An 18,462-nucleotide genomic window follows, 5' to 3' on the forward strand; every position below is an offset into this window, starting at 1 on the left:
TCCGATGGAGGACTGCACGGAGTACAGCCACTCGGCGCTCCAGCACCACATTCCACCACACCACCAGCTGTCGAAGGACTTGACGCATCATCAACAGCAGCAGCAGCAGCACCAGCAGCAGCAGCAGCAGCAACAGCAACATCATCATCATCAGCAGCAGCAGCAGCAGCAACAGCAGCAACAACAATCATCATCACATCATCGTAACAATGCGCACCACTCGCAGCAGACCCATCACGCCAAGCTGCTGCAGCAGCAACAGCAGCAACTGCAGCAGTCCCAAGCAACCTCCCAGCATCACCTCCAGAGTTCCCCCGCCTGGTACCAGGGAGGGGCCGGTGGGACGCTCCGTTCGGCCAGCTCCGGACGGAGGGCTTCCTACGGCCACAACCAGTACCAGCAGCAGCTCGCCCTGCAGCCGCCGGTCAGCTATCACGAGCTGGCCGACACCGGTTCGATCGGCAGCGGCGGACACTCGTCCCAGCGCTACTTGCTGGACCCGCCTCAGCAACCACCGGCGCAGCAACCCCATCATCTCCAACGCCAAGCGATCCCCCCGGCGGGCCTAGGTTCGATAGACCGGCACGGCAGCACGGATCGGTTCGGGACGCTGGACGATCCGCTGAGCACCAGCTGCTTGCAGCCGCCATCGCCGGCGCCGAGTAATGACCACTACGTGCTGGGGCTGCCGGCACCGGCCCCGACGACCCATCACTACGCGGACCGGCACTACGGCACGATCCAGCGCCGCACTGCGAGCCCCTCCAATATCAGGTGAGCCGACGCAGGGGTAAATTATTGGAACGAGTAACGATTATTGGAATTAATTACCCCCGAAGCTTCGCTTCGATTTATGAACTCTCGATTGCGCACTCGCCGGAAGTAGCGGCCCACCAGGCGGGCGTGACGGAAGCTAAATTAAAAATATACATCATGTTAATAGCCTTTTCCCAACCAGCCAACGACGGTCGGCTCTGTGCAATGACTAATTTAGAGGAATTGTTTTGCGCTACAGATTTTGATGGTCAACCAATTGGCGTAACGGCAATAAAATCAGACCCGTATGCTTAGCCCAACCCAGCAATTACACCGAATTCAATAACTTAATTCAAATATGTTCAACTAAGATTACATACCCCTTTTTTATAGTTTTGGTATGTCGCTTCGAATAATCGACACTCTGTTTTAAAAACGTACTGCGTCTCTATTCTCCAATGAGGTAGTATTCCTCTTTTTATTTAATAAATTAGGTACATACTCGGTTATTTTAAATTATCACTTTGAATTGGATGCGGCGTAGGAAATTAAAAAGAATTCTTCTTTCTTTCCACTTATTTTATGCTTTTCCTACCTCTAATCTCGGTTTGTTTATCAGGTGCTGTTAGAACGAGTCCGGACTCGCAGTTCCGGACTGGCTCTAACAAGTGTAATTTTACATTAATCGTTGAAATTGTCTTTTTGTCCCGAAACATAGGCATAAGCCTTGCCCTATTTAACAAATTAACACTTGTTAAAATACTAAGTTTTATTAAACCACTTAATAACTTTTAACATTTATTCGGGACTTGAACCTTGAATACCTTTACACTAGCATTAAAATGTATGTAGTCCTTCCTCGGCGGTGGCACAGTTAAAAAAAGCCTTTCTCCGCGCACCAATGAGGAAGGTTTATCTTCTAGCTTCTCTTTCTCTCATTTTTTACTAGCTTAGGTCAATCGGGTCAACGTGCGTCGACCGAAATCCCCCGCGCGTTAATCAGCTGATCGATGCTCCCGATTCCATAACACTCTCCTAGTATATCGATCAGCTGTCTTACTCGCTCTTGCCCACTAGCTACGGCTTGCTCGGTCTTATTGTATTAGATTTAATTAGACCATTCGCTGATTTGGCAACACCACTAAAGATAATCAAGACGGTATGATTACGGTATTTTATCTTTGCGTAGCTGGATAATTCAGTTAATACGCACCAATCTCGTCGTGGATCATGTTTTTCGATAGGCGTTTGGGAATTATGTTGAAAAACCTTTAAACTATCGAAAAATGGTCGATAACATTGGTTACGATTGGAATTGGAATTTGTACAGAATGATTGGATAAGGATGTTTAAGGATGGTTTTCTAATATTCGCAAATAAATTTCTGTTTGATAAAAACCCCCACTTTTACTTAAATAGTAAAATATTATTACAATGTGTTGCAAGTGCATTTAACCTTCCCGTCATAGGTTTCATGAATCTTTGAAATAACAATACAATGAGAGAGAAATTACCTAAAAGAACGAACATATTATCAAACGTACTTGGTTTAATGTTTAGGTCACGAAGGATTCAAATGAAATGGCAAAGCTGTCAAACTTGTTCTGAAAAATGCTGCTCTAGATGATGTTTTCAATAGAAAGTTATAACCATTTTCTTTTTTTGCATTAAAATCGTTAAAATCTGGCCATGTTTTTAATGCACACGTTTTTTATAAATCCACCTTGTTCCCTTTTCATCCCTTTCAGGTACCGCCACAGTCTGACGGAAAGCTACCGCGACATGTCCCCGCAGTGTGACCGGTACATTCCTCCACCAGCCCATTTCCTCGCCGGCAGCAGCGCCCTGGCCGCCGCCGACACCTACGGCTACCTGGGCTCGAACGTGCACACACCGATCAAGCGTTACGTCCCGACGCCTCCGCCCCAGGAGCCCCCCTACCAGCCGCTCTCGGGGGCGGTTTCCTCCACCGCCAAAACGCAGGCCCTCATGAGTGCGCTGCTGAGCGGCCAGGGAGTCTCGATGGGTGGTGCTGGTCCGCGTACCGGCTCCACCGGGCACCATGGCGGTCAGGTCGGGGCTCACCAGTACGCGTACGCCACCAGCACCCTGCCCTACGGCTTCCGGGTCAAAGGAGGGGCGGGTGCAGGCACGGGCCACATCGCTTCCAACGAACCGCCCACCATATCGCCCCCGAAAGGCTTCGAGACGCCCGACCTGGGCTACGGCAGCATCGGAAGCAGCCAGAGCACGGCGGCAAGCAGTAGCAGCATCAACACGGCGTCGGGTCGAGTCCGCCCGCCCGTCAAGTGTCCGTCTTCCCTGGTGGCCGCCCATCACACATCGACCCTGCCGCACGCGTCGTCCCACGGAGGAGGCAGTGGTGGCCACACGTCCCGCAGCAGCAGTCGCCACTCGCAGGTGTCCGTGCTGACGACGAGCGGAGCGGGAAGCGCCAGCACCTACCGCATGTCCCGCACGTCCAGCGCGGAGTTCCTGGACCAGCCGAGAGGCAGCTACCGGGTGTCGACACCGGTCAGCGTCATGAGCGAACCGAACGGAGCCGGCAGTGCGTCCTGTCTGCATTGCAACACACTGCGCCGCACGACCGGAGTGCACCAGACGACGCAGACGACCGGTCCGATGAGTCCGCAGCCGGACCAGTGCCACTCGGTGCCGATCAGCCCCGCATCCCTCACCTCGCCCCAGCTGGCGCCGAGCTCTGGAGTCACCCAACAACCTCAGTACATCCAACATCACGGTCCGCAGCAAACGCAGCCGCCGACGCAGCAGCAATCACAAAGCTCCACATCGCACCAGTCCCAGCAAACAAGTATCGCAACCGCACAATCACACTCCCAGACGCACGAGACCTCCGCCGAGGGAACGCTCGAACGCCCCGACAGAGACATCAGTACGATCCCGAGGAACGGCAGCAAGCACCAGTTCACGCAACCGACACGAAACGATGCGCCCTCCATGGAGAACATCCTCAGCGCTAGCAGCAGCCGTTCGCTGCTGGGCCAACAACAACAGCAACAGCAACAGCAACAGCAGCAACAGCAAACTCAGTACAGCAACATCGGACAGCAGCCAGGTTCGCAGGGAAGTTGTCAATCCGGTCAGCTCTCTCAACCGATACCACCGCAACAGCCGACATCCTCGCCAGCTCCACAACTTCAGCCATCCACAGCACAGCCGCAACCAATACCACCGCAACTCACCAGTCCTCAGCAACAACAGCAGCAGATCTTGCAGGATCACCAGCAGGCCGCCATGATTCTCTCTTCCCAGGCGCCACCGCAACCACCCCCAGGGCCTCCGCAACCCTCGCCGTCTCCGGTTCCCGCTCAACAACAGCAGCCGCCGGCGGTTCCGTCGCCCCCGATAGTCCCGTACGCCGTGGCCCCGCACGCCATGGCCCCGCACGCCGCGGGCTCGCTGAACGATTCCCCGGCCTCGACGCTGCAGCGCAACAGCAACGCTCAGCTGCTGCGCATCCCGCCATCGAACCTGTCGTGCAAGCAGCGCGTCAAGGAGTACTTGCGCCGCGAGACGTCCAAGTTCTTCGGCGTGTCGGTGCAGGACGAGGAGTACGAGCGCACCAAGTGGGACGACCGTCAGCGGCGGTTTGCCTGCCGGCGTTTCGGTTCGCTCCGGGACGACATGGACGTGGGGCGGGCGAGCGCCAACCACCACCACGCCGGCGGCAACGACGGTCACGGGCTGGGACAGCACCACCACCACCATCACCACCACTACCACGGCCAGGGCGGAGGCGCTGGACCGCTGGCACCCTCGGATCGGCCGGACATCCTTCCGGCCCAGAGTCAGGACGAGCGGGAGACGGAGCTGAGCCGTCGGCAGCGCGCCAACCCGCACTACGTCGCCGGGGGACACGAGGCGGCCGGGGACGTGTTTCTGGTGCGCGCCGAGCGCAAGCCATCCGTGCCGGCCGTCATCTACAGCGGGCTGAGCTTTGTCGTCCAGAGTCTCACCCGGCGCCGGCTGCGGACACACAAGCAGTGGTCCAGGAGCTTCGCGCCGGCGCACGTGGAGCTGAGTGGGGCGGACGGGGAGCGGGAGCACTGCGACGGGCTGGCACCGATTCAGGACGGCGAGGCGTTCTTCGACACTCCGACTGCGGTCGTCCCGCTCGGTCCGGGCGGAGCGCCAGCCACCGGTGCCCCGGGACTCGGCGTCCCCGACAACTCCCGCCAGCTGTTCGTGTCCGAGGGCGAACGGACGACCGGCAGCGGCATCATCAACGGGTGGCGAACCAAGTCGGCGGAGCTGCACCATCAGGGGCATCAGGGGCAACAGGGGCAAGCGGGAGGCCAGGGCGCGCTGCAGGAGCCGCACGGCCAACGGATCTCCTCGCACATCCTGGACGGCGTGCTGGACAACTCGATGCGCCCGGTGCGCAACCGGGTGAAGCTGCTGCGGCCCAACCTGCTCGACGAGCGGTACGACTACCGGCCGTTCTTCACCTACTGGATCAACACGGTGCAGATCGTGGTGATGGTGCTGTCGCTGATCTGCTACGGGTTCGGGCCGATCGGGCTCGGCATGGAGTACCGCTCCGCGCAAGTCCTCGTCACGAGCTTAAGCTTGCAACAGGTAATCCCTTTTTCCTCAAAACCGATTAAGGTAAAGCCAGAATCAAATTTAGACACCGTTGAAAAAGCCGGTGCTTTAACACTAGAATCCAAATAGGGGTCATTTTGACCACAACGCAATTTTTGCAATTTGAATATCTCGAAAACGGCTGAATATGTTTACAAAAAAATAAGGTTTTTCTTAAAATTCAAAGCCACATCTAAAACAAAAATTTCAGATTTTTCTTTTCGACCAGTTCCTAGAACCCCATGCTTTACTTGTAAAACGCTATAACTTCACTATTTCGGAAGGTTTTTCAAATCCGTAAACTGTTGCTTTTTAGTATATTTGTTGGCTATTTTTGACGTTTTTAGGTTTCCGATGCATTTCTTCATCATTCCGCTACCTCGATGTAAAGCAAAACCGGTCGAAATTACGTTTGTTCAGCTTTTATTTATTCAAAATCTATAATACAAACCCAGACAAAAAATTGTGCGCTGGAAAGGTAGTATGTTGAGAAACATAAAAAAAAAACAAATTTTTGAAATGACAAATGACGCCATAAATTGACCTCAAAGATCGAAAATAACGCCAAATCCCATAGTAACGTATTTCGCATAACGCTTTGAAATGCTCCCGTACGGAATAAAAGAACAAAGCACAGGACGGAAATAGAAATTCTCAAAAAAAGGTTAATTTGTGCCGTCATTTGTTATCCTAAAAATATCAAATTAGTTTTTAAAGGTGGCCAAATGCATAAGCATTATAGCGCACACTTTTTTCCTGGATTTATATGAGGCGCATTAAAAAAATAAAAGTTAAAGAGGATTTAAATTCGATTTATATGTATCTTTCTTGCTTTATAGCGAGCTAGCGGAATGATGAAGTGGTACATAAAAAAAAATTAAATCGCCGAAAGATACGAAATACGCCTACAAATTTACTAAAAAGTAACAGTTTACGAATTTGTTTATTTGTTTGTTTAAGACACTTGTCGGCCTCCGTGGGCTTCACAAGACATAGTTACATTTAAAATGGTTATTTACTGGACGTGATATAACAAGGACTCATCTGGACACGTGTCTTAATTCCTCAAACAACTCATGAGTGTTTCTATTGAAATCGAGGCTGTGGTACACTCTGTTAAAGCTAGTTATCATCGCAGAAATAGGCTCATTGCTGGCATACTGGTTGTTATGCCGCGATGTCATCAATAAGGTGTAATGTCTAGCGGTTGGACGTGGGACTTGGATACCGACTTTTTGCAGTAGGTTCGGGGCGTCGATTTCACCTTTTAACAGTTTTAACATGAACATAGCCTTGGCTTTTTCTCTCCTTCTCTCAAGTGTTTCTATCCCTAACAGCAGACAACGTGTAGAGTATGGTATGTCATTGCTATTGGGCCAATGTAAAAGGTTTATGGCATACCTAGTCATTCTTTTTTGTATAGCCTCAAGCCGATTTGTCCAGGACGCGACACTTGGACTCCACACTACAGAACCGAATTCTAATATTGATCTAACAAGGCTGCAATAGATAGTTTTTAAACATAGAGGGTCACTAAAATCAGATGTCATTTTCCTAACTAGCCCTAATGTCCTATTAGCTTTCTTTAAAATGTTGTCATAGTGTGGTAAAAAGGTTAACTTATTATCTAAAAGGACACCTAGATCACGGATTCGGTCGGTACGCGTTATAATAGCTTGTCTTATTCTATAGTCAGCATGTACAGGCTTTTTTAGACGAGTAAATGATATCACAGAGCATTTCTCAACACAAATGACTAGGAAATTACGGTCACACCAGTCGATAAACTTATCTAAACACTGCTGCAAGCTATCACGATCATTAGCGCAACTCATTGGCTGGAAGAGTTTCACATCATCTGCGTACATGAGGAAATTCTCGGTCGGTAAAACGTAGCACAGATCGTTAATAAATAACGAAAACAACAATGGTCCTAAGTTGCTGCCCTGCGGAACTCCGGACGTGGACAGGAAAGCGTTAGAACGAGATCTACCATAGCTGACGTAATACACCCGGTTTTTTAGGTAGGAGCGGAACCATAGCAGGATTGCTTCTGACATGCCGAGCCTATCTAGCTTAGCTAATAGTATATCTACAGATACACTATCGAAGGCGGCTTTCAGGTCTGTGTAAATGCAATCAATCTGCTTGCCCTTGTCCATGCTACTCATACATTCTGAGACAAATTCTACTAAATTTGTAGAAGTAGAGCGTTTAGGCATGAACCCATGTTGAGCCGAAGAGATGTACGTCGCGGACGGATTAATCAGTGCGTTATATATAAGTATTTCAATTGTTTTGGCACATGCGGTGAGAGATGTTACGCCTCGATAATTAGATGCAACGTTGAGATCGCCTTTCTTATGGATAGGTACCATTGAGGAGGTTTTCCAAATCTTTGGTACAGTGCTTTGGAGAAAAGACAGACGGAATAAGCGGGCGAGATGGGGAGCCAGACTACTCCCGCACATGACTAGAGCTACGGAAGGAATGCCGTCCGGTCCCGGATAATATGATTTGTTCAGCTTCCGTAGAGCGGCTATCACTGATTCCTCGTCTATGACAATATTCTGAATGTTGAGCATGTTTAATGGCGTGTCACGTGTGGCATTCAGTATATCATCCTCATTCGGCGAGCGTTGGTCAAATACATCAAAAAATCGTGACGCGAATAGGTCGGCAATATCTTTTTCGGTGCTGGCAGTAGTTTCATTATATGTCATGAAAGAAGGTAGCTGTTTCTTCGACTTCGTTTTGATGAAAGACCAGAATCGCTTCGGGTTGCGTCGGAGGCTGTGTTGAATACGATTGACATAAGATTTGTGCAATGACCGGTTTAGTGAGCGGTATTCTCGGCTTAAAACAGATGCTCTGCAGCGATTAAGATAAGTTGATCTGTAGTGATAGTGTCTGATAGCAGCCTTCTTATGACGTTTAATTATTCTTAGACCATTGGTCGACCAGGGAGGATGATTTGGCCGCTTTTGACGTGGTACTGTTTCCATAAATATGCCGGTAAGCTTCTCGTTGAATATTTTTACTGCTTCGTCTACAGTGATGTTAGATCGGTACAGGTCGCTCCAGTTCAAGCCCGAGATAATAGTGTTTATGTGATTAAAATTTGCGCGGTAGAAGTCCAGATCCTGAGCTGTGCCATCTGAGCTACTACGTTTGAACACCGTTCCAAATTCACATTGAATGGCTATGGGTGGATGATACATGTCGACCGGCATCATAGGTTCAGGTGGCTCAAGTACATGTAGAAGTGGGGAAGTATTGTCGTCCGCTAGGGCTAGGTCCAACACCCTGCCATGTGAGTTATAAATGTTGTTGACCTGATTCAGTGCAAATTGGTCAACAATGTCATTAAACGGTCTGTTGTTCATCAGGTTTTGTTGATTAAAATCCCCTAGAATGATGAGGCGATCATTGGAATTCAATTTGCTGACAACTGCTTCGATTGAAAGACATAAATCGCGTAGTGTTCCGTAATTGTTGCTTAAATATGGTGGGATATAAACAGTCCCTAGGTAGAGCACCCCCTTGTCGAGATGAATTTTCACCCAGATCATTTCGAGAGATCGGACAGCGGCGGGACACTCTTGAGATTTTAGTTTCGATGAAACTGCAATTAGCACGCCTCCACCCCGCGAGCGAGTGCTATTCATTACACTCCGGTCGGTACGGTACACTGAGTAACCATAGGTCGGTTGAGATGGGAATATCATCTGGGATGGAATCGCATCGTCGAGCCACGTTTCAGTAAAGGACACAATATCATACTCGCACTCAGACACAGCTAATCTCAGTTCGGCGGTTTTAGTTCTAAGGCCTCTCACATTCTGGTAGTAGATGGTGGGTTGTGAAATGTGTTTCGTTTGGTGACCAGTTAAACGTGAAGTTCGTGTGGTACGGTGGGTTGTGTTTCTGTGCGTAGTGCAGTGACTTGAGGAGTTTGGTGCTGAGACGGTTGCGGATGTAGGTTCGGCGTAGGACGCCAAAAATTTGCCGAGTTTAGGCGACGATCAACGAATTCGCGAAATACGAGACCGTTCGGCCAGGTTTCAGGATTAAGTGCCTTCTCACGCAAGCATAAAGGCAAACTGAATTTGAAAAATCTTCAAAAATAGTGAATGTATTTTAAAAATGGTTTTACAAATAGAGTTCAAAATGACCCCTAAAAAGCATTGGGGCAAGATTCCAAACCATGTGCGATAATTCTAGTGTTAAACCTTTTATTTGCTTTTGTGCCACGGTACAATACCGTAAAAAGGTTTATTTATTAAGCCTATTATCTAAAAACATCACATTGGAAAGTGGTCACACGACATCACACGACGTTGTTAAGCATTTTTCTTCGTTGGTTAATTATATTTTCAGACACTTTTGTCATCGTAGACATGCCACAGTTCATTGCCATTGCCGTTTATTACAGATATACAGTCCTTTTTTTTGTTATAGTCATTTATTTTCATATTAATATGAATTAAAAGATGAAATGGTCTGGGGATGAGATGAAAAAATGCTTATGAGATATGCTGCCAAACCGTTTGTTTTTTTCCAATGAAAGCTTTTGATCCTCTACCAGTCCGAGGCTGTTCAAAATGACAGATTGTGATGTTATAGGTCCAAGGATATTCCGTAAATCAATAAAAAAAAAATCAACAGGCAATCTCAATCCGATGAAATATGTAGAATTGCCATATAAGCTATGAAATATAATCAAGCTAAACAAATTTCCAATTTAACCCAGCTCAATACCGCGATCATCCTAACTTGAGGGAAAATTGCGATGAAAGTCGTGCGTACCGCCTGAAACTGTTTTGAAAAATGTTTGAGGCTGGTAAAATAAATTAGTGGCAGTATAATCCCAAAACATTGATCGATAACATTTTAACTTTCAATTAGAAAAAAGTCCAAGGAAATTCGAATTAGGGGTTATGAAATAATTGTTCGTTAAATTTGTATGAAAATAATTTAGACACCGTGTATTGCGTAAGGAATTTTGTAAAATATTTATTATATGATTATATCATGTTCAGATTTTTTATTACATTGACTAGTTCTCCTTTTGTAGGCACTTGGCTGCAATTCTAGCGTTTTGAAAAATATTCACTTTTATGAAGATGATTTGAAATACATACAAACAAAATTGAAATACAATACAAACTTTAACTACAGAGGAGTACATTCCAGCAGCTACCTAAAAAAAACATGTTTGGCGAACAGATTAGCTCCATTGTATAAACCTGACCCAGTTTAATTTCTTTGCAATTCGGTTCGATAGCCTTTGATAGATCGATTAGTAAGCATGAATTAAAAAGTCCTCTCCATATTTCACTTCAAATCTACACAAAAATCACACATCAACACATAGTAAAGGAATATTTTTGCTTTTCCATGTACTAGAAGCTGAAAATAAGAGAAAAAAAACTCCTCAGGGTGGAAAATGCAAGCTAATCAGATGATAAACAAAATCGGAACCCTCGTGGCTTCTCGTTCTCACTCTCTCTCCCTGTATCTCCACCAGGTGCACCACCAAGAGCCACGCAACATCTGGATCGGTCTGCGCAGTGCGGACCTGATCCATCTCGGCGCGAAGTACGGCGCCTGCATGCGGCGCGACATGAAGATCATGGATGTAGTCTCGAGGACGCGCAAACACGAGCGAGAAACGGCCTGCTGCATACGGAACGACGACTCCGGCTGCGTGCAGAGCTCCCAGGCGGACTGCTCCATTCGCGGATGGCCATCGGTAGGGCGAGAAACCAAAAGCAAACCAAAAGCAGCCAACCAAGCGCACCGAAATAACCCCATTTCACCACAGGCGGAATCTTTCCCCTTGCAGAAAACCATCGCCACGTGGAAGAAGTGGTCGCCGGGCGAGTCCGGACCGGGCGGGCGCATCTCGGGCAGCGTGTGCGGCCTCGACCCGAAGTACTGCGACGCCCCGGCCTCGATCGCGCCGCACGAGTGGCCGGACGACATCACCAAGTGGCCTATCTGCCGGAAGAACAATCAGCTGTCGCAGCGCTTCCGCTTCAAGGACCACACGGCCGAGCACATGGTGTGCGAGGTGATCGGCCATCCGTGCTGCATCGGAGTGTACGGCGAGTGCCGCATTACGACCAGAGAATACTGTGATTTCGTTAACGGGTACTTTCACGAGGAGGCTTCACTGTGCTCGCAGGTACGTACGCGATCCACCGGTGCGCCAACGGCCACTCACTCACACGAATTGTTGTCCGTTTGCAGGTCTCGTGCTTGAACGACGTGTGCGGCATGTTTCACTTTCTTGCCGTCGACTACCCGGACCAGTTCTACCGTCTCTTCACGTCGCTGGTGCTGCACGCGGGCCTCATCCATCTGATCATCAGTGTTGCCTTCCAGCACCTGCTTCTGGCCGACCTCGAGCGGCTGATAGGCCCGTTGCGGACGGCCATACTGTACATTGGCTCGGGAATCGCTGGGAATCTGACGAGTGCAATATTTGTGCCCTACAAGGCGGAGGTACGGGTCGCATGTCCTACCCCCTTTGGCCCGGATGTTTAATTAGCCCTAGTTGTTCGTCTCTTCTCGCGCAGGTTGGACCACTGCCATCGATAGCCGGCGTGCTGGCGTCGCTAATGCTGCAGCTTGTGCTGTGCCACTGGAAGAGCTTGAAAAAACCACACATAGCTATGATCAAATTGCTTATACTCGGCTGCACCCTGTTCGGGCTGGGAACACTGCCACTGCAGCAGAATTTTACCGGGCTGATCGCGGGCCTACTCACCGGGATAGCCCTCACGCTAGCATTCGTACCGTTTGTCAACGTTACTAAACATAGTCGTAAGAGCAAGGTAAGCATCAATGTCTTGAGCTATGTAGACATGGTGGTATTATTCGGTTTTTGGTGTTGCGGCAGTCAAATGGTGCACAATGGCGTCATTCTTCAAAGTTCATCAAACATTCATAATTTTCTCCAACTGCCCTCCCTCACACAATCTTCGTTCCAATTTTTTCAAACGGTTTTTAAAATTGAAGAGTAAATAAGTTTTAAACCAAAACATACTCGATCGCAATTGGCCAATTTTCCCGGTACGTGCTCTATTTATACCACCGACGGCCGACCTCAAGGGTCATCGATCCTGTGACCCCGGTGCAGTGGTGGATCATAGGATAAGCAAACTAAGCAGCTGCTTGGATCCCCGAGTTATCCAGGGTCTCGTCCGTTTTGCCCATATACTTTTAAATTTTAATGTTGGAATATTTTTTATAATTTTCCGAAAAAGTTGCATGTCTTATAAAATGCATGATGAATTTGCGAACGAATAATACATTAATTAAGAAAAGATCGCCAAACGTCACATTTTTTTTAGTTAAACTATATAATACCGATCCATAAAGATTATTTTGTTCTTTTTTTTAATCTTTTGTTTTTAGAACTTTTCACTGAAAAGAACTTTTTAAATTTTTAAGGGCCTCAATAAATGATAAGATTAAAAAAAATTATTTACTCATCAACTTCGTGCGTAGCAAATACTTTTCGTGAAAAATGATTCTCTTGGAGAGTTCACAAAGATGGTTTCGCAGGAAATATGAAGTTGAAAATAAGGCTTTTGACTTTTAAAATTTAGGATAATGTTGAGGAAATGCGAAAGTTCAATGTAGCGTGTAACGTATGTTTTTGGGGCCTCTAGAACACTTAATCCGCCTCTGCCCGGTGACCAGTCAGCTGATGGTTAAAGTTACCTTTTTCGGCTCACGTTATCGATCAGATTATTTATTTTTTTTGAGCCAAATTGGCAGCTCGCGTTAGCAACGAAAAGTGTTGCAAACAACAGCAATAGTTCCAGCTTCCTGGAAAGAATCAAATTCCTACACATAATTTTTTTGTGGGCGTGAAAAAATCGAAGTGCATATGGTTTTTATTTTGTTTTTATTTGTCACTATATGTTTGTACTTTTACATCTACGACGAGCATACCCAGGATTGTCATACTTTTTGAATAACAATTGAAACACCTTCTATCTTTAGTTCTTTAGCTGTGGTTGTTTGAGTCAAAACACATTCAAAACAGAAACTAAAATACAATATATTCATACCTGAAACATGCAAATTTAACCAACATAACATAAGAGTACAAACATCTAAAGGCGCATTGGGCGTTCTAAGGGCGCAAAGCAGTTTTAAATTGAAAGCCCCGAAATCACCAATGAATGATTTATTTTAAAATTTTTAAAATTTCAATAAATTCAACATATATTTTTCTATTCCGTTGAAAAGTTTTACTTGCCAAAAGCCAGATTTTTAAAAGCTTTATTTCATGGGAAAGCATCAGTAACTTTCCAGGAGAATTATTTTTTAGGACTATCATTTTCGTTGAACCAATCAGACAAGTAATTTAATTGTTTACTTTTTGATTAATTTTTTTTTAAAGTCGATTTAAAACTGATTATCGGAAAATGCTAAATCTATTATGGGGATGTTACTCTTCTTCAATAAAATCTTTACACTGATCTCTTTAATTTACGTTAGTGCAATAATCTCATATTTTTACCAAAAAAACAAGGCACATTTTCTGCATCATAACACGGATCGTTGGATCGTTTTAGAATATTCATATTCTTTTTTTTCTTTCATTCAAAAGTAAAGTCACAAATTCAAGACCCATTTGGTAAATCAATCAACATTGTTGCAAAATAATAAAAATAATTCCAACAGTTAACATTATCAAAATATGAAAAAAAAGGTTTTTATTCGAATACTATCCTTATTACTCTTTAAATGCAAACAGTGAAACATCATAAATTCTATCGGATCAAAAGATATTCTATGGATCAAAAGATTCTTTGGTTCTTGCCAGTCGGGTTCTGGCCTCTGGACAAATATGTTTTCTTTTTCGATACGAAGTACCAGGCGCCTCCATTACATAGGCACCAATCCGGTTCGGTGTCCGGTCATAGACCAATGCATTGGCCTCATAGACCTCTCATAAACCAATGCATTTGGCAGTTATTTATATCCTTAAGGAAATCAAGCCGTACTTGATAAATTCTTAAAGAACATTTCATACAAGAGCAAATATCTCCATTGTATTTATTTCGTCGTAGAGCTAGAATTTTATTCCACTACAACTACTATTGGTACTAGCACCACTGGGAGCACTTATCCTATTCACGAATAATCGGACAATCGGGAGTGTAACGAAGCGGATTGTCCAGCCGAGCGCGAAGGTACTCGACCGAGTGCGTCGTCGTTCCTGACGCGAGAATCTGCACCGGATTTGGCAGTCCGTCGATTTCGGTATCAACGTGTTCGGCCCGTGTTGTGACGTGCCAACAACGGTGCAAACGACGTGTGATACAGAAATCTGAAGTTAAGGCGAATCGAGAACCCGGTCCGCAGCGTGACGTGCCGCTGAACGGAGAGGTGTTCCGCGAGTTGTCCTTAACTCTTTTCGGACAAGGAATCGGGAGTGCTTGTCAACGTGACCGGTCCGAGCCGTGACTTGCCGGCAGCGGAGAGGACCACGCAGAAGCGGGAAACTTATTGAATCTTCTAAAGTTCCGTCCGAGCCGTGACTTGCCGACGTCGGAGAGAAGCCTTCAGAATTTTCTCTAAGTCTTTGGAAAGGGTTTACGAGAAGCTGGTCTGCAGCGTGACGTGCCGCTGAACAGAGCAGAATCTAGCGTAAGTTCGGAAGGGTTTGGGTACTTCGTGAACTAATTTCGGATGAACTTGAGTAAGGAATTTCAGGTACTTTACTCGTAGGCGTCCTGGTGAAGATAACTGCTTTATTCAATTTTCTGATCGCTTATATATCGAATTGATTACATTTAATTAATGAGCGCGAGCGAGATAGAAGATCTCGCTCTAATTCCAGATCGCCCCCTGCTGCTGGAGAACGTTACATGGTTTCGTTCTCGTCACACGTTCTATTCCTAAACGTTTCACTTTCCCCTAATGAGAAAGCGAGGGGTTGCAGCGTCGATCGATATCGACCCACTTGACGCTTCGTCGCTCGATCACGTCGATCGCGCTAAGATTTTAACCCTTCATCGCGTGGGGCGTCTGGTTATCGTCACGTTGACGTGACGATTCTGGATATAAAATTTTCCTTAGATGGAAACGTTGTTATTAATAATCGACCCGTTGGTCTTTCGAGCGCATGCATGCTCGTTTCTTGCGGCATCATGCATTGTCGCCTATTCCTAAAAACGTGGCTTCAATGCACACGATATTTTTATTACTCGCACTCGAAATTTCCATCTGGAAAACATAAAATTATTTTGGGTTTTCTTTCGTTGCGTTAGTCTCGCTTTCTTTCTTTGTTACGACCTTCTTGTCCTAACATTTCTCGTCTAAATATGAATATTTTCCTCCCACGACCCTTCCCACTTTTCTTTCTATTCGTGGTCAGGGGCAGAATTTCCTATCCGTTGGCATTACGAACGAAACATATCGTCCGTCCGTAACAGGGAGTGCACTCCGATTGAATTTGAATTTGAAAAACCCGGTGAAATTGGCATCGTTTCATTGTGTTCATTTTCATTCTTTAACAACGTTTTCGTGTTCGTTTCAGATCAACCTCATTTGGACGTGTGTGACGCTGCAGTTCATCCTGTACGCCGTAATGTTCATCGTATTCTACGCCTTCCCGACGCTGTTCGAGTCGCTCAACTTTATCGACGGGAACCAGCTGATGGATCCGAACGCGGGCCACGGCTACCACGACCACTACAGTCTGTACGATGGGTACAACAACTACAACCCGCTCGGCGGTGGCCACTCGTCCGGCGGCCACGGTCACGGCCACGCCACGGGCGGTCCCGGGAACGGGGCGGGCAGTGGTGGTAGCGGCGGCGGGAACCACATCATTGGCACGTACAACAACAATTACAAATCTTCCGGCGGTGGGGGTGGGGGTGGTGGTGGCAACGTTATGCACAATCATCACGATTACAGTGCCGGCCCGGGTGGCGGAGGAGGTGGTGCTGGGGGCGGGGGTAGTGTGATGTCGGGAGGGGGCAGTCGTCCGAACGGTGGTGGCCGGAGCTCGGCCGGCAACAACCTCCTCAAGACGATGTGCGAGAAGGGGCAGTGTGTGCTGCGGCAGCCACGCCATGCTGATACGAATGCATGACGTCGATGTTTTCTGCTGTTCACCGCCCTCGAGCTATGCTTCGTCCTCTTCGTCCTCCTCGTGCTGTACGACGTGGACGACTTTCAATTCGTATATCAGTTTGTGCTGCACTAAGCATGCTCGCCCCAAGCGCCGCTCCCCAACACAACGCAGTGTCAAAGATACCTTTCGGCGGAAGCAAAGGCGAAAAGAGATAGGCAAGCAAAAGAGCGACGAAGAAATAATCCAAACTTATTGTGATCAAGTGCGAAAGCCGTGTAAACATGGGTAGACAACGACAAGGTGTAGCAGAGACATTTAAACAAAACATTTAAAAACAAACATATTACTGCGAGAAACAAAACTGGTGCGCCAGAGTTTGGGAAGCCATGTTTTTGAAAACTCTCCATCTCTAGCTCGGGTCGATTTTTGGTCCACGGTTGGTTTTTGTTCCCCGTCCCTTCCCATCTCCGGTTCCGAACACCCTTTTTGATAGAGCGGCAGAAATTAGCACGAAAGTATAATCGACCTAGCAATCCGTTAAACTAACCCCTCCCCCGCAGTTCAAATATTGCGCACAACTCCGATGGACAAACCCGGCGATCAATTCCAGCGCAAACCAACGACGACGTGCAATTGAATCGCGAAGCGTACGTTCGCACGAAACGGGAAGGAGTTATCATGACCAATCGTAAACACTCATACAATCAATATCCTTTTTGCATTCACAACATTTGCTAAACCAAGACTCAACAACCGTTTCGTAGCGCATTATTCTATCATAACCGCATCGCATATTATCATTAACGTAATTTAACACTTTAAGTAACGAAAGCATAGCTAAAATCAAAAGAACACAATACTCACTTCTAGAGACGCCCGATGAAGAAACGGGGCGCAGGTTGTAGTGTTTCGATAATTGTTCATTGTAGGAAGGAAGGAAGGTTATGTTTTGGTTTTTGACTCTCTTTCTCTTCGACCCGTTATTTGTTAGGTCACGCGTATTTGTTTGTACGGTATCATAAGTAGTTTCATTTTCATAAATCATCCCGTGCCACGATATGTGTTACATTAACGTTTGTTTTTTTTTTGTGACGTCTTTTGCCATGTTAAAGATATCCTTTGCACCACACTACATATCCACTCGCCGTCCGGTGGTACCATTGGGCAGCGGTTCGTTTGCAAACCACCCGGTGAAAACGGTTCCACTGATTTTTGCATCACAACCCTCAGTTCCGTTCGGCAAGCAACGTGCAAGGCACAATAGCCGAGCTGAACGAAAAATAGAGAAGGAAAGAAAAAAGAACACGCGGCACTCGGAGTGTGCCGGTGGGAAATGTGAGGACATAGGAATAAAACGAACAAACAAAACAAACAAAAAAAAACAAGATTCACAAATATCTAATATACACTTACTTGGCACGAAGTTGTCCAATTTGTGAGAAAGTTGTAAGTAAAATAAAATATACGCCGCAGCCCCGCGTTGTTTAAAGAACCCTTTTTTGAAAGAAGATTAAAACCGAATAACCTAGATTTAAACATTAGAAGAGCAAAAAGAAAACAACCAACAGAGACACAGGTTAGATCAAGAGAAAAAGAGGAAGAATAAACAAATTAGAACACATAAACACAGACGAGAACAAAATTGTGCAAAGCGAGAACGAAAAACCAAAAACACAACACACTACAACCTAGGCAAACGTAATGTAATAACCTAGATAAGCGATACCCAATTCTTAGAATTGTCCCTCAGATAGTGAAAATGAAAGAATTAACGACGAGACGTGCAGCAGTAACCCAGCATAAGCGTAAAGTATAAACAATTGATAAAAACCACTCCTCCACACCTAAATATACACAAAAACACAACCACACAGAAGCAGAGTTCGAACTACAATCGATCGATGAAAGAATTTGGTGCGCGAGGAGTTGAAATACTAACGATTCTGCTGAGAGTCTTTCAGAAGTGGACA

The 18,462-nt window shown here is 46.5% G+C and overlaps 1 protein-coding gene across 1 annotated transcript; it reads left to right on the forward strand.

Annotated features, from left to right (window-relative positions):
- Positions 1-4: 4 nt before the first annotated feature.
- Positions 5-16,510, forward strand: LOC131287776 (inactive rhomboid protein 1-like). The gene is made up of 7 exons (XM_058316860.1): positions 5-774; positions 2,505-5,376; positions 10,913-11,137; positions 11,231-11,572; positions 11,638-11,892; positions 11,967-12,224; positions 15,950-16,510. Exons 1-7 carry the CDS (start codon positions 5-7, stop codon positions 16,508-16,510), a joined length of 5,283 nt encoding a protein of 1,760 aa, XP_058172843.1.
- Positions 16,511-18,462: the final 1,952 nt, after the last annotated feature.

Source organism: Anopheles ziemanni, chromosome 3 (assembly GCF_943734765.1).
Source record: "Anopheles ziemanni chromosome 3, idAnoZiCoDA_A2_x.2, whole genome shotgun sequence".
NCBI lineage: Eukaryota > Metazoa > Arthropoda > Insecta > Diptera > Culicidae > Anopheles > Anopheles ziemanni.